This window comes from Colobus angolensis, unplaced genomic scaffold (assembly GCF_000951035.1).
Source record: "Colobus angolensis palliatus isolate OR3802 unplaced genomic scaffold, Cang.pa_1.0 Scaffold30, whole genome shotgun sequence".
NCBI classification, from domain to species: domain Eukaryota; kingdom Metazoa; phylum Chordata; class Mammalia; order Primates; family Cercopithecidae; genus Colobus; species Colobus angolensis.
The window spans coordinates 7,545,480-7,558,512 of NW_012116266.1; the positions used below are offsets into that span (position 1 = coordinate 7,545,480).

At 34.9% G+C, this 13,033-nt stretch overlaps 1 protein-coding gene across 1 annotated transcript in view; it reads left to right on the forward strand.

Annotated features, from left to right (window-relative positions):
* Positions 1-13,033, forward strand: part of ALS2CR11 (amyotrophic lateral sclerosis 2 (juvenile) chromosome region, candidate 11) — a 194,948-nt gene that overhangs the window by 78,224 nt on the left and 103,691 nt on the right. Inside the window, exons 11-12 of the mRNA XM_011950005.1 lie at positions 8,258-8,301; positions 9,414-9,713. Of these exons, the coding sequence (XP_011805395.1) occupies positions 8,258-8,301; positions 9,414-9,713 (344 nt within the window). The remainder of the gene's footprint in view (positions 1-8,257; positions 8,302-9,413; positions 9,714-13,033) is intronic.

Here is a 13,033-nt window from a genome sequence, read left to right on the forward strand (position 1 = left end):
AAAAAAAAAAAAAAAAAAAAAAAAAAAAAGAAGTTTTAATGCTGCTTTATTTTATTTTTAAATATTATTGTTATTATCATCTGAGACAGGGTCTAGTTCTGCCACTCAGCCTGGAGTACAGTCGCACAACCACAGCTCACTGCAGCCTTAATCTCCCGGATTCAACCAGTCTTCCCACCTTAGCCTCCCAAGTAGCTGACACTACAGGCACATGCCACTATGCCTAGCTAATTTTTGTATTTTTTTTTTTGTAGAGACAGGATTTTGCCATTTTGCCCAGACTGGTCTCAAACTCTTGAGCTCAAGCAATCTTCCTGCCTTGAATTCCCAAAGTGCTTGGATTACATGCATAAGCCACCATGCTTGGCCAATGCTCTTTTACTTTTTTAAGGATGAGAAAAAAGTTAAAATATTAACTATGACCTGTGAAAAGGCATTTTTATTAGACATTGCGAACAATAGAGCTATTGGTCTCTTTTATGTAGAGGAGTGTGTTTATGCAGAGGAGTGTGTGTGTGTGTGTGTGTGTGTGTGTGAAAAAGTGTGGCAGAGGAAGAAGGAGAGGAAATTAGATTAGCGTTACATTTGAGAATTTATCCTAAAGTATCAGTAAGAGATTTAATAAATGGACTGTTGATGCTGTCTTTTAAAAATCTCTTAAATTCACTAAGAAAGCAAGTTAAATTATAGTACTACACTTTAAAATACATAATAATATAACGTAAAGTCTTGGATTCTGCAGGTATGGAATGGAATAATGACTTACTGTTATAAGACTTTTGTCACACATTAATTGTCTCTTTCGTCTCCACTTCTAATTCTCTGGCTATATCAGGCTTTTGAAAGATTCATTTCCTAACTTCTAGGAATCTACCAGCCTAGCAGAGATACTACCTCTTTAGCTAACTCTTTACCTGAAATATTCAAGTTTTAGATATAGGATAATCATAGTTCCTCTCTTCAATATCACTGGAAGAATGGAGGGTAACTTTTTCAGTCACTGGTGATAGCTATCTTTTTTTCTTTTACTTTTTTTTCCACTTACTCAAAGATTGGTTGCATATATATTTACAATGGTTATATCCTCTTGATGTTTTGATCCTTTATCATCATATAATGCCATTTTTGCATCTTTTTACAGTTTTTGACTTGAAGTCTATTTTTTATGTGAATATGGCCACTCCTGCTCTTTTTAGGTTTCCATTTTCATGGAATATCTTTTTCCATTCCTTCACTTTCAGCCTATGTGTGTCCTTAAACCCAAAGTGAGTCTCCTCTACATAAAATACACTTGGGTCTTGTTTTTATATCTATTCTGTTACTCTGTGTCTTTCAACTGGGGAATTTAATCCATTTACATTTAAAGAATTATTGCATTATTAAGGACTTACTATTGCCATTTTTTACATTGTTTCTGTCTGTCTTGTAATACTTTTGCCTATCTTTTTCTGTCATGCTATCTTTCCTTGCGTTTCATTGATGTTTTTGTATTGATATGCTTTGGTTCCTTTCTCTTTGCTTCTCGTGTGTCGTCTTTTATTCTCAATAAATATGGATTCAAAACTACTCAACAAAATACTGACAGACTGAATTCAACAGCATATTAAAAGGAGCAAATGGAATTTAACTCCAGGATGCAAGGATGTTTCATCATGCAGAAATCAATTAACGTGATACACTACATCGACCGTATGTAGGATTAAAAACCACATGATTATTTCAACAGATGTGAAAAAGTATTTGACAAACTTCAACAGCCTTTTAGGATAAACACCTTCAAAAAACTAGATATAGTAATAAAGTAGCTCAATATATTAATAAAAAAAGGCTATAAATGAAAAGCCTGTAGCAAATACCATACTCAACAGTGAAAAACTGAACACTTTTCCTCTAAGATCAGAAACAGCTCAAGGATGTTCATTCTGCCCCTTCTGTTAAACATAGTACTAGAAATCCTAGTCAGAGCAATCAGGCAAGAAAAAAAATAGAAAGTATCCAAATCAGAAAGGAAAAAGTAAAATTATCTTTGCAGATGGCAGGATCTTACATACAGAAAATTCTGTAGACTCCATACAAAAAGACCTGTTAGAACCAATAAATGAATTCAGTAAAGTTGCAGGAGATAAAACCAACACAGAAAAATCAGTTGTGTTTCTATACACTAACAATGAACTACCCAAAAAAGAAATCAAGAAAATAATTCCAGTTTACAATAGCGTCAGAAAGAATAAAATAATTAGGAATAAACTTTTCAAAGGAGGTGAAAGACCTTGCACACTGAAAACTAAAAAAACATTGATAATGAAAAAGAAAAGAAAGGGAAAGATATCCTGTTTTCTTGAGTTTGAAGATTTAATACTGTGAAAATGTTCATACTACCCAAAGCAGTCTACAGATTCAGTGCAATCTCTATCAAAATTCTAATGGTGTTTTTCACAGAAGTAGAAAAAGCAATCCCAAAATTTATATGGAACCATAGAAGACTCTGGATAGTCAAAATAATCTTGAGAAAGAAGAACAAGGCTGGAGGTATCACACATTCTGATTTCAAAATATATTACAAAAATATAGCAATTAAAATAGCATGGACTGGCATAAAGATAGACAGATAGACCAACAGAGTAGAAGAGGGAGCCTAGAAATAAACCCATATAAATGTGATGAACTGATCTTTGAGAAGTGTGCCAAGAATACACAATAAAGAAAGAATAGTCTTTTCAGCAAATGGTGTTGGGAAAACTGGATATTCAAATGCAAAAGAATTGAAATTAGACTTTTGCTTAACACCATAAACAAAAATCAGCTCTCAATGGATTAATGACTTAAATGTAAGACTGGAAACTGTAAAACTCCTAGAAGAAAACATAGGGGAAAATCTCATTGACACTGGTGTTGGCAATAATTTATTGGATAAGACACCAAGGGCACAGGCAACAAAAGCAAAAACAGACAGTGGGGCTATATCAAATTAAAAAGCTTCTACACAGTAAAGGAAACAATAGAGTGAAGAAGAAACCTACAGAATGAGGGAATATATTTGCAAACCATATATTTGATAAAGGGCTAATATTCCAAAACATATAAGGAACTTTTTCAACTCAATAGCAAAAAAATAAAAAAAAAGTGGACTCAGCACTTGAATACATATTTATCCAAAGAAGACATTACAAATGTCCAACAGGTATACGAAAAGGTGCTCATCATCATTAATCATCAGGGAAATACAAATCCAAATCATAATGAGATACAACACCTGTTAGGATGGCTATTACTGAAAAGTCAAGAAGTCAACAAGTGTTGGCAAGGATGTGAAGAAATTCGAACCCTAGTACACTGTCAGGGGAATGTAAAATGATGCAACTGCTTTTGAAAACAGCGTGGAGGTTACTCAAAAAAAATGACAAATAGATAAATCATATGATCCTGCCATTTCACTTCTGGGTGTCTATCCAAAAGAATTGAAATCAGTATCTCAAAGCAGTATTTGCGCTCCTATGTTTATTGCCATGTTACTTACTATAGTCAAGATGTAGAAACAACCTAAATGTCATAGATGAATGGATAAAGAAAATGTGGTATACACACATAATTCAGAGACATTGCAGGTTCAGTTCTAGACCACCACAATAAAGCAAGTCATATGATTTTTTTTTGTTTCCTAGGGCATATAAACATTACATTTACACTATACTATTGTTTATTAAATAAAGTGTGCAATAGCATTATGTAAAAAATCAATATACATGACTTAATTTTAAAATACTTAATTGCTGGCTGGGCACAGTGGCTCATGCATATAATACCAGCACTCTGGGAGGCCAAGGCAGGAGGATTGCTTGAACCCAAGACTTCAAGGGTGGGGTGCATCAGGTAGGATCATGCCACTACACTTCAGCCTGGGTGGCAGAGCAAGACCCTATCTCAAAAAATAGAGAGGCCAGGCGCTGTGGCTCAAGCTTGTAATCCCAGCACTTTGGGAGACAGAGGCGGGCAGATCACCTGAGGTCAGGAGTTCAAGACCAGCCTGGCCAACACGGTGAGACCCTATCTCTACTAAAAATGCAAAAATTAGCCCAGTGTAGTGGCTCACGCCTGTTGTCCCAGCTACTTAGGAGGCTGCTGAGACATGAGAATCTCTTGAACCCGGGAGGTGGAGGTTGCAGTCAGCTGAGATCACACCACTGCACTCCAGCCTGGGCAACACAGTGAGATGAGACTCCGTCTCATATATATATATACACATACACATACACATATATATATATACACACACACATATATATATACACATATATGAGGTTGTTTGGGTTTTCTTGTAAATTTTATATATATATATATACTGATCAAGGTGGTATTTGTTGAAGGTTGGAGTGGCTGTGGCAATTTAAAAAAATAAGACAACAATGAATTTTGCTGCATCAGTTGGCTCTTCCTTTCATGAAGGATTTCTCTGTAGTATGCGATGCTGTTTGATAGCATTTTACTCACAGTAGAACTTCTTTCAAAATTGGAGTCAGTCCTCTTAAACCCTGCTGCTGCTTTGTCAACTAAGTTTATATAGAATGCGAAATCCTTTGTTGTCATTTTAGCAGTGTTCACAGCATCTTTGGCAGTAGATTCCATCTCAAGAAACCACTTTCTTTGCTCATCCATAAGAAGCAATTCCTCATCCATTTAAGTTTTGTAATGAGATTGTAGCAATTTACTCACATCTTCAGGCTTCACTTCTAATTATAGCTCTCTTGCTATTTTCATCACGTCCGTAGTTACTTTCTCTACTGAAGTTTCACTGAACATCTTAAAGTCATCCATGAGGGTCGTAATCAACTTCTTCCAAATTCCTGTTGATATTTTGAGCTCCTCTCCTGAAGCACAAATGCTCTTAATGGCATCTAGAATGGTGAATCCTTTGCAGAAGGTTTTCTATTTACTTTGCCAAGATCCCTCAGAGGAATTATGTAAGGCAGCTAAAGCCTTATAAAATGTATTTCTGAAATAAGAGGACTTGGAAGTTGAAATTACTCCTTGATCTGTGAGCTGCAGAATGGATCTGTGTTAGCAGGCATGAAAGCAACATTAATGTCCTCAGACATTTCCATCAGAGCTCTTGGATGACCAGGTGCATTGTCACTGAGCAGTAATATTTTGAAAGATATCTTTTTTTCTGAATAGTAAGTCTCAACAGCGAGCTTAAAATATTCAGTAAACCATGCTGCAAACAGGTCTGCTGTCATCCATCCTTTGTTGTTCCATTTATAGAGCATAGGCAGAGTAGACTTGATGTAAATGTTAAGGGCCCTAGGATTTTTAGAATGGTAAATGAGCATTGGCTTCAATTTAAAGTCAGTAGCTGCATTAGCCTATAAGAGAGTTGGCCTGTCCTTTGAAGCGTTGAAGTCAGGCATTGAGTTCTCCTCTCTAGCTATGAAAGTCTTAGATGACATCTTCCAGTATAAGGCTGTTTCATCTACAATAAAAACCTATTTAGTGTAGCCACTTTCATCAGTTATCTTAGCTAGATCTTCTGGGTAACTCGCTGCAGCTTCTACATCAGCACTTGGCTGCTTTACCTTGCACTTTTGTGTTACGAAGATACTGTCTTTCCTTAAACCTCACGAACCAACCTTTGCTATCTTCAAGGTTTTCTTCTGCAGCCACTTCACCTCTCTCAGCTTGCACTGGATTGAAGAGAGTTAGGGACTTTCTTTGGATTAGGCTTTGGCTTAAGGGACTGTTTGTGGCTGGTTTAATCTTTTATCCAGACCATTAAAATTTTCTCCATATCTGCAATAAACTGTTTTGCTTTCTTATCATTTGTGTATGGAATAGCACTTCTAGTTTCCTTCAAGAATTTTTTCCTTTGCATTCACAGCTGGGTTGTTTGGTGCATGAGGCCTAGCTTTTGGACTGTCTCAGCTTTCAACATGCCTTCCTCAGTAAGCTTAATCATTTCTAGCTTTTGATTTGAAGTGAGGGATGTGCAAATCTTCTTTCACTTGAACACTCAGATCCATTATGGGGTTATTAATGGCTTACTTTCAATATTGTTCTGTCTCAGGGAATAGAGAGGCCAAGGAGAGGAAGAAAGATGGGGGAACAGCCGGTCAGTGGCATAGTTAGAACACACACAACATTTATAAATTAAGTTTGCCATCTTACAAAAGTCTAATATCCAGCATTTATAAGGAACTTAAACAAATTTACAAAAAAAAAAAAAAAACCCTCGTTAAATAGTGGGCAAAGGACATGAACAGACACTTTTCAAAAGAAGACACACATGTGGCCAACAGGTATATGAAAAAATGCTTAACATCACTGATCATTAGAGAAATGCGAATCAAAACCATAATGAGAGACCATCTCACACCAGTCAGAATGGCTATTATTAAAAAGTCAAAAAATAACAGATGCCAGCAAGGTTGCAGAGAAAAAGGAATGCTTATACACTGTTGGTGGGAGTGTAAATTAGTTCAACTACTGTGGAAGACAGTGTGGTGATTCCTCAAAGACCTAAAGACAGAAATGCCATTTGACCCAGCAATCTCATTACTGGGTATATACCCAAAGGAATCTAAATCATTCTTTTATAAGGACACATGCCTGGGTATGTTCATTGCAGTACCATTCACAATAGCAAAGATATGGAATCAAGCTAAATGCCCATCAATGGTAGACTGGATAAAGAAAATGTCGTACATATACACCATAGAATACTATGCAGCCATAAAAAGAATGAGATCATGTCCTTTCCAGGAGCACAGATGGAACTGGAGACCATTATCCTTAGCAAACAAATGCAGGAACAGAAAACTAAATACCACATAGTCTCACTTATAAGTGGGAGCTAAATGATGAGAGCACATGGACACATGGAGGGGAACCACACACACTAGGGCCTATCAGAGAGTGGAGGGTAGGAGGAGGCAGATGATCAGGAAAAATAACTAATGGACACTAGGCTTAATACCCGGGGATGAAATAATCTGTACAACAAACCCCCATGACAAAAGTTTACCTATGTAACAAACCTGCACATGTACAATTGAATTTAAAAGTTAAATTTTTTTTAAAAGTTTGCTATCTTAGATGGGTGTGGTTTGTGGTGCCCCTCAACAATTACGATAGTAATATCAAAGATCACTGGTCATAGAGTACCATAAAAGATATTATAATAATGAAAAAGTTTGAAATATTTTGAGGATTAATTACCAAAATGTGATGCAGAGACACAAAGTGAACACATACTTTTGGAAACATGGCACCAATAGTCTTGCTCAATGCAAGGTTGCCACAGACCTTCAATTTGTACAAAACACAGTATCTTAGAAGTGCAATAAAAAGAGATATGCCTGTCTACATACAATGGAATATCATTCAGCATTTAAAAAGAAGGAAATCCTGCCATATGTGACAACGTGGATGGACCTTGAGGACATTATACTAAGTGAAATAAGCCAGTCACAGAAAGACAAATATTGCATGATGCCACGTATGTGAGGTATATGAAATAGTCAGAGTAGAATGCTGGTTGCCTGAGGCTAGGGAGAGGGGCAAATAGGGAATTGCTTTTCAACAAATATAAAGTTTAAGTTTTGCAAGATGATAAAGTTCTAGAGATCTGCTTTACAACATTGTGCTGATAGTTAACATTATTGTGCTTTACACTAGAAAATTTGTTAAGAGGATAGGTCTCATGTGAATTGTTCTTACCACAGTTAAAAGAAAAAAAAAAGAGCTGAACAAAGTCATGTAGTTGTGACCATAGCAAATTTTTTTGCTAGAATTCTGCCTCAGTTACTTATTTTCTTTTTGTCCCTTTTAGGTTTTCCCTTTTTACATGCTAAATATGTATTCCTTATATTTCTAGGAAAATTTTACAAGTATTTCAACCAGCCTTCTTTGAATGGTCCTATTTTGTCTAATTTCATACACCCTTATTCTAGTCTCTTCTTCCAATCCCGGTCCCATCACTTATCATCTGGAGTTTATTTCCTCTCAACTTTAAAAAAATATAGCATGTACCTGTGTTTATGTCTTGTATTTATGGATCTGAAATGTTATCATTTACCACTCCCCCATTTTCCCAGAGATTCATCAGCTTGTTTATAGTAAGTAGTGTTTATGTTTGGACAGCTGCTTTGATTTAAGTTGCTCTTTGTTTTTAGTGAGAAAAAAATGTAATAGTATTTTATCAATGTGCATACGTATGTTTATTGTTTTTATGTAAAATAAAATACCCCCATTAATTTTTAAGCAGATATCCCTCTTGTAAATGAGGAAGCTGAAACTACTCCAAATGAGGTAAGGGAAATTGGAAGAGAACTTTTAATAGTCATTATTTTATAAAGGGATACAATATTTATAAATGGAGAAATATTTATAGATAGAGAAAGGCATCCGAGAAGTTACTCAGTTGTTTTATGGTTTCTATTATGGCAATATCTGTATAGTTACACTCTTGAAAGAGCCTTCTGCATAAAATAGTAACATTTAAAAATATGAAGATAGGGGACAAAATGTGTTGAGGAAGAGATGAAGGAGAAACAAGAAAAAAGCATGAAGTTCTACATAAGATCTTAGAAATAAGTGCCATAGACCTAACTGCAGTTTTCACTCTTTCTCACCAAAATCTTTTATCATATTGTAAACTTTGCACAGGAAATAGTATTCTATAGTTTATAATAGAAATAAACAAAACATAGAGTTTACATAATATAATTTGCTTTTCAGCTAAATTTACATAAGGTATTCATTCCATAAAGCAGTGGATCCCCATGTAAACCAATGAAGAGTAAAATGTTCACTTACTGCTTGACAAATAGGATTTAATGATTTCCATTCCTGGGTCAGTGGCTCCCAAATGCCAGTTGAAGAGTCAGTATGTATCACTATTTTCCCCAGTTCAAGGAGAGTAAAAGAAGATAATACAGAGAATTTTTCATAAAGCTAAATTTATTTAGTTTAACAGGCCATCCTTTATTTTACAATATTGTTCTTTGTACTGTGGTGCTATTAATATTCTCTTTATTTTCTTACATAGTTGTGATTTATGATATCATTCCTTGTGCATTTTGCTATTAAAATTTCCTTTGTTTCATGATATATTGGTGGCAGTATAATAATAGTAGAAAGTCAGACCCTCAGATTTTTTATTTTGAGATGTTGCTGATTTATAGATTTGGATATATGAGAACCACTGCTTTATCATTTTTATGGATAGTATTCTACAGTCCATGGTTTCAGGCAAGTAAAGAATTTCACATGTTTATTAAGGAATGTAAAATTTATAAATAATGTAATTTGTTATGATAAAGGATAAGAGTATAATTGATTTTGAGTCATTTTCTTAATTTGTAAAATTTTCCAGTCAATAATGATTAATTGGTAGTTTGTTTTATTGCTGTATTTTCTAGTTACTGGATAATGATTCTGAGAAAGGCCTGACTGTACCAACTTTGAACCAATTGGACCAAGATAATTCAACTGCTGATGCTTCTAAAAGTGATGAATCAACACCTTCACCCGCAGAAGTGCACTCCTTGTGCACTATTTCTAACCAGGAAATAATAAAAGCAGGCAGAGTACCACCTTTAGGTGAACACCAATCAGAAAGCATGCCAGACAGAAAAATGAAAAATGTGTTTTCTCCATCAGAAGTAAAATTAAAAGATAACTATCCAAGCATTTTAAAAGCAGACTCATCTCTATCAGAGGTAAATTTGAGGAGTATCTGTATAAATCCAAAGAGAAGGAACTTAGTTTCATCTCCAACAGAAATTAGCTGGCAAAACAACAGTCTTAACTTAGCTGAAAGGAAGAACACAGGCTTAGTTTCCACCAGATTAAAAATTAAAAGGTAGCTTTCAAAGCCAAGACCCAAAAGAAGGCCTTGAGCTCAAGGTGTCTGCCCTTATATTAGAAGTATAAGACTAGGGACACAAAATAATCTATTTTAAAAAATTACATACGAATAAATTGAAAATGCATTCAAATATCTCCAAGTGGAAATGTGTCTAAGTATATTAAATATTCCTATTTTACTTATATCAATCAAGAAATATGGATAAAAAACTTTCAAGAAAAGCAAAGTGATTTGAGATGCCAGTATTACAAATTAATCTCATGGGTTGGTAATTCAGCTGAAAGTGTAACAACAATAACAAAATGTAAATTCAAAGGAAATTTAAAAGCCTGGAAGTTCTTTCAGTGGAAATTCTTAATAAAACTATTATATTATAGGAAATAGCATATGTTCTCCTTATTACAAATAATTTTATAGTTAAAAATGAGAGTAAGAGTGTGAATTTAAAGGTACATCAAATTCTAGACTTTCTCAAAATGACAGCCATTCTACTTACATCTTTATATCTTATTGGAATCACTATTACAGGTAGTTCATCAAATGATATAAAAAGAAATATAGGTCAGAAGATAAAGAATTTGAGTTCTAAGTAAGATTATGCTTCTAAATACTAGCTTGGGCATCTAAGCCTCTAGATCTATTTTTCTCATTATTTGAATGGTAGATCAGACTAGGTCATTTCTAAATTCTCTCCCAAATTTCAAAAGGTATAATTTTAACTGGGAATTATTCTCAATTACCTATGTCAATAGCTTAATTAATACAACTTAAAAATAGCATTCTTGGTTTTTCTAAATGTTCTGAAAGTAATGCACAGTCACAGAAAATTTAGAAAATGGAGAGAAATGTAAAAGAGAAAATGCAGTTATAATTCTACTGCTACATTTAACAATTTTATTTTCTTTTAGTCTTTCTTATGCATATATACATATATCTTTTATGAATTTTAAAAGCTTGAATCAAAATAGACATATAATTTTTATTTTTTGACTTTACATGCATGCCACTTGAATTTTCTTAAAAATTTGCAAGATGTAGAATATCCTCAAATATTAATATTCCGTAAGTTTTTAAACAGTTTTCATATTGTTGGACATTAAGTTTGAAATTAGCATTCTGTTGCTTATTTATTTGGATCTGTGGATCTGTGATTATCTCCTACTGTATTTACAGAAATGGCATGCTAACAAATTGCTCTCCAGAAAGACTGTACCACTTTACGTTCTTACCAACAGTATTTGAGTATTAATGGTCTTTTAAATAATGATTAACACTTTTTCTTGCTCATTAGTTATTTTGGTTTTCCCTGCTATGAGTAGACAGATCATGTCCTTTGTCCATTTTTTTCTTTTGAAGACTTGGGGGTTTTTAGGTTTTATAATGAGCTCTTTTTATTTTCAAGATATTAACCACTTGTATAGGCACATAGTTTGTAGTTTACCTTTTAATTTATGTATTACATTCAATCTGACTTCCAAAATACTCAATTTTCACTTGATAAGTAAGTTATTTATTGCTGTATAACAAACCACTCCAAAACCAAGTGGATTGAAAAAAAAAATTTTATTATCTCTCAAGATACTGGGGGGTTGACTTGCTTGTTGGGCAGTCCTGCTCCACTTAATGTTGGATGTTAGATGGACTTACAGTTATCTTGGAGCTTGATTGATCTGGAACACTTATGATCACTCACTTACATGTCTGACACCTTGAATAGCTGTTAAGGCTGGGCTCAGCTGGGATGCAAGAACATCTGGTTTGATGTATCTGTTTCCTTCTTTCTGTCTCAGATATATATGTGTATATATATATATACACACACACACCTCAGATTAGATAGATAGATAGATAATATATAGATCTCTCTTTCCATGTAATCTTGGGAATTATCCCTCTCTCTCTCCATGGGGCTTCTTCTTGTGGTCTTTCTATATAATCTGTTAAACAAGGCTGCTGAGCTTTTTATGTGGCAGCTCAAGGCTTCCAAAATGCAAAAACAGAAACTTCAGGTCCTCTTAAGACATAGGCTTGGGATGAGCACAGGGTCACCCTCACTACCTTCTGTCAATTACAGCAAGTCCCATGCTCAGTCCTGATTCAGTATGGGAGGGGACTACAGAAGGGCATGAATCTTGGGAGGGGTTGTACATCGGGGACCATATTTGGAGATTAACTAAGTTCCAAGTAAGTCATATTCCTCCCACATGCAAAATATACTCACTTCACTCCCAAGATCCTCAATGTCATGCTATTACTGTATCAAGCTCAGGCTTGAACTGCAAAATTTTATTATCTAACCTTTTATTATCTAACTAAGGTTCATGTGGGTGAGTCTCTTTAGGTATGACTCCTCTCAAACTTAAAATCTATGAATTGGAGAGACCAGTTATCTGTCCCCTACATACAATGACAAGCCAACAACAGGAAAATTGGAACAGACACTTCCATTATAAAGGTAGAGGGAGGGAAAACACGAGGCATACGTCAGTCAGTTGACCGTAGTAATTCTGAAGTTCTTGGCCTTGCCCTCACATTTTAGCCTTACCCTTTGAATAATCCTTTTTCCATAAGAAATACTTTTGTTTGTAGTTGCAGCCCATGTTCTGTGTGTGGGAAGTTGAAAGTTCAAATGTGTCTTTTCATTTTTGCTTTCAGTGAAGACTGAAATTTCACATATGTGTCTTTTCTTTCTAAACTACCCCTGTTCCTTTCAGTCCAAGATGCTATTATTCTCTTAAAGATTTTGTGGGCTTCCTGTGTATCAAATTAAGATCTAAATTAGTCAAATGTTACACTTCTAAATATCTTCAAGTCAGACCCCTATTTCCTTGGGCTGAGAGTCAGGGTGCTGTGGCAGGTGCTGTGGCAAAATGTCCTTAAGAAATTTAGAAGTGCCCTTGTCTGGCAAAGAAGGCCTAAGTTGCTACTTAAGATTCTTAAAATAATTTTTGCCTAGCTGAGTAGGCCTATGAGTCACCACCTTAAATCTTTTTGAGGTCTTAACAGATCTTACAGCCATACCCTTGTCATCTTAACCCTGAAACACATTCCTAGGAACCCACAACTGAGTCCCCAGTGACTTCTATATTACCAAATGTGGTTATCAGTTCTCAGTCCTCATCTCTGTGACTACTTAGCCACATTTGACAAAATAGTTCCACCCTTTTTGTC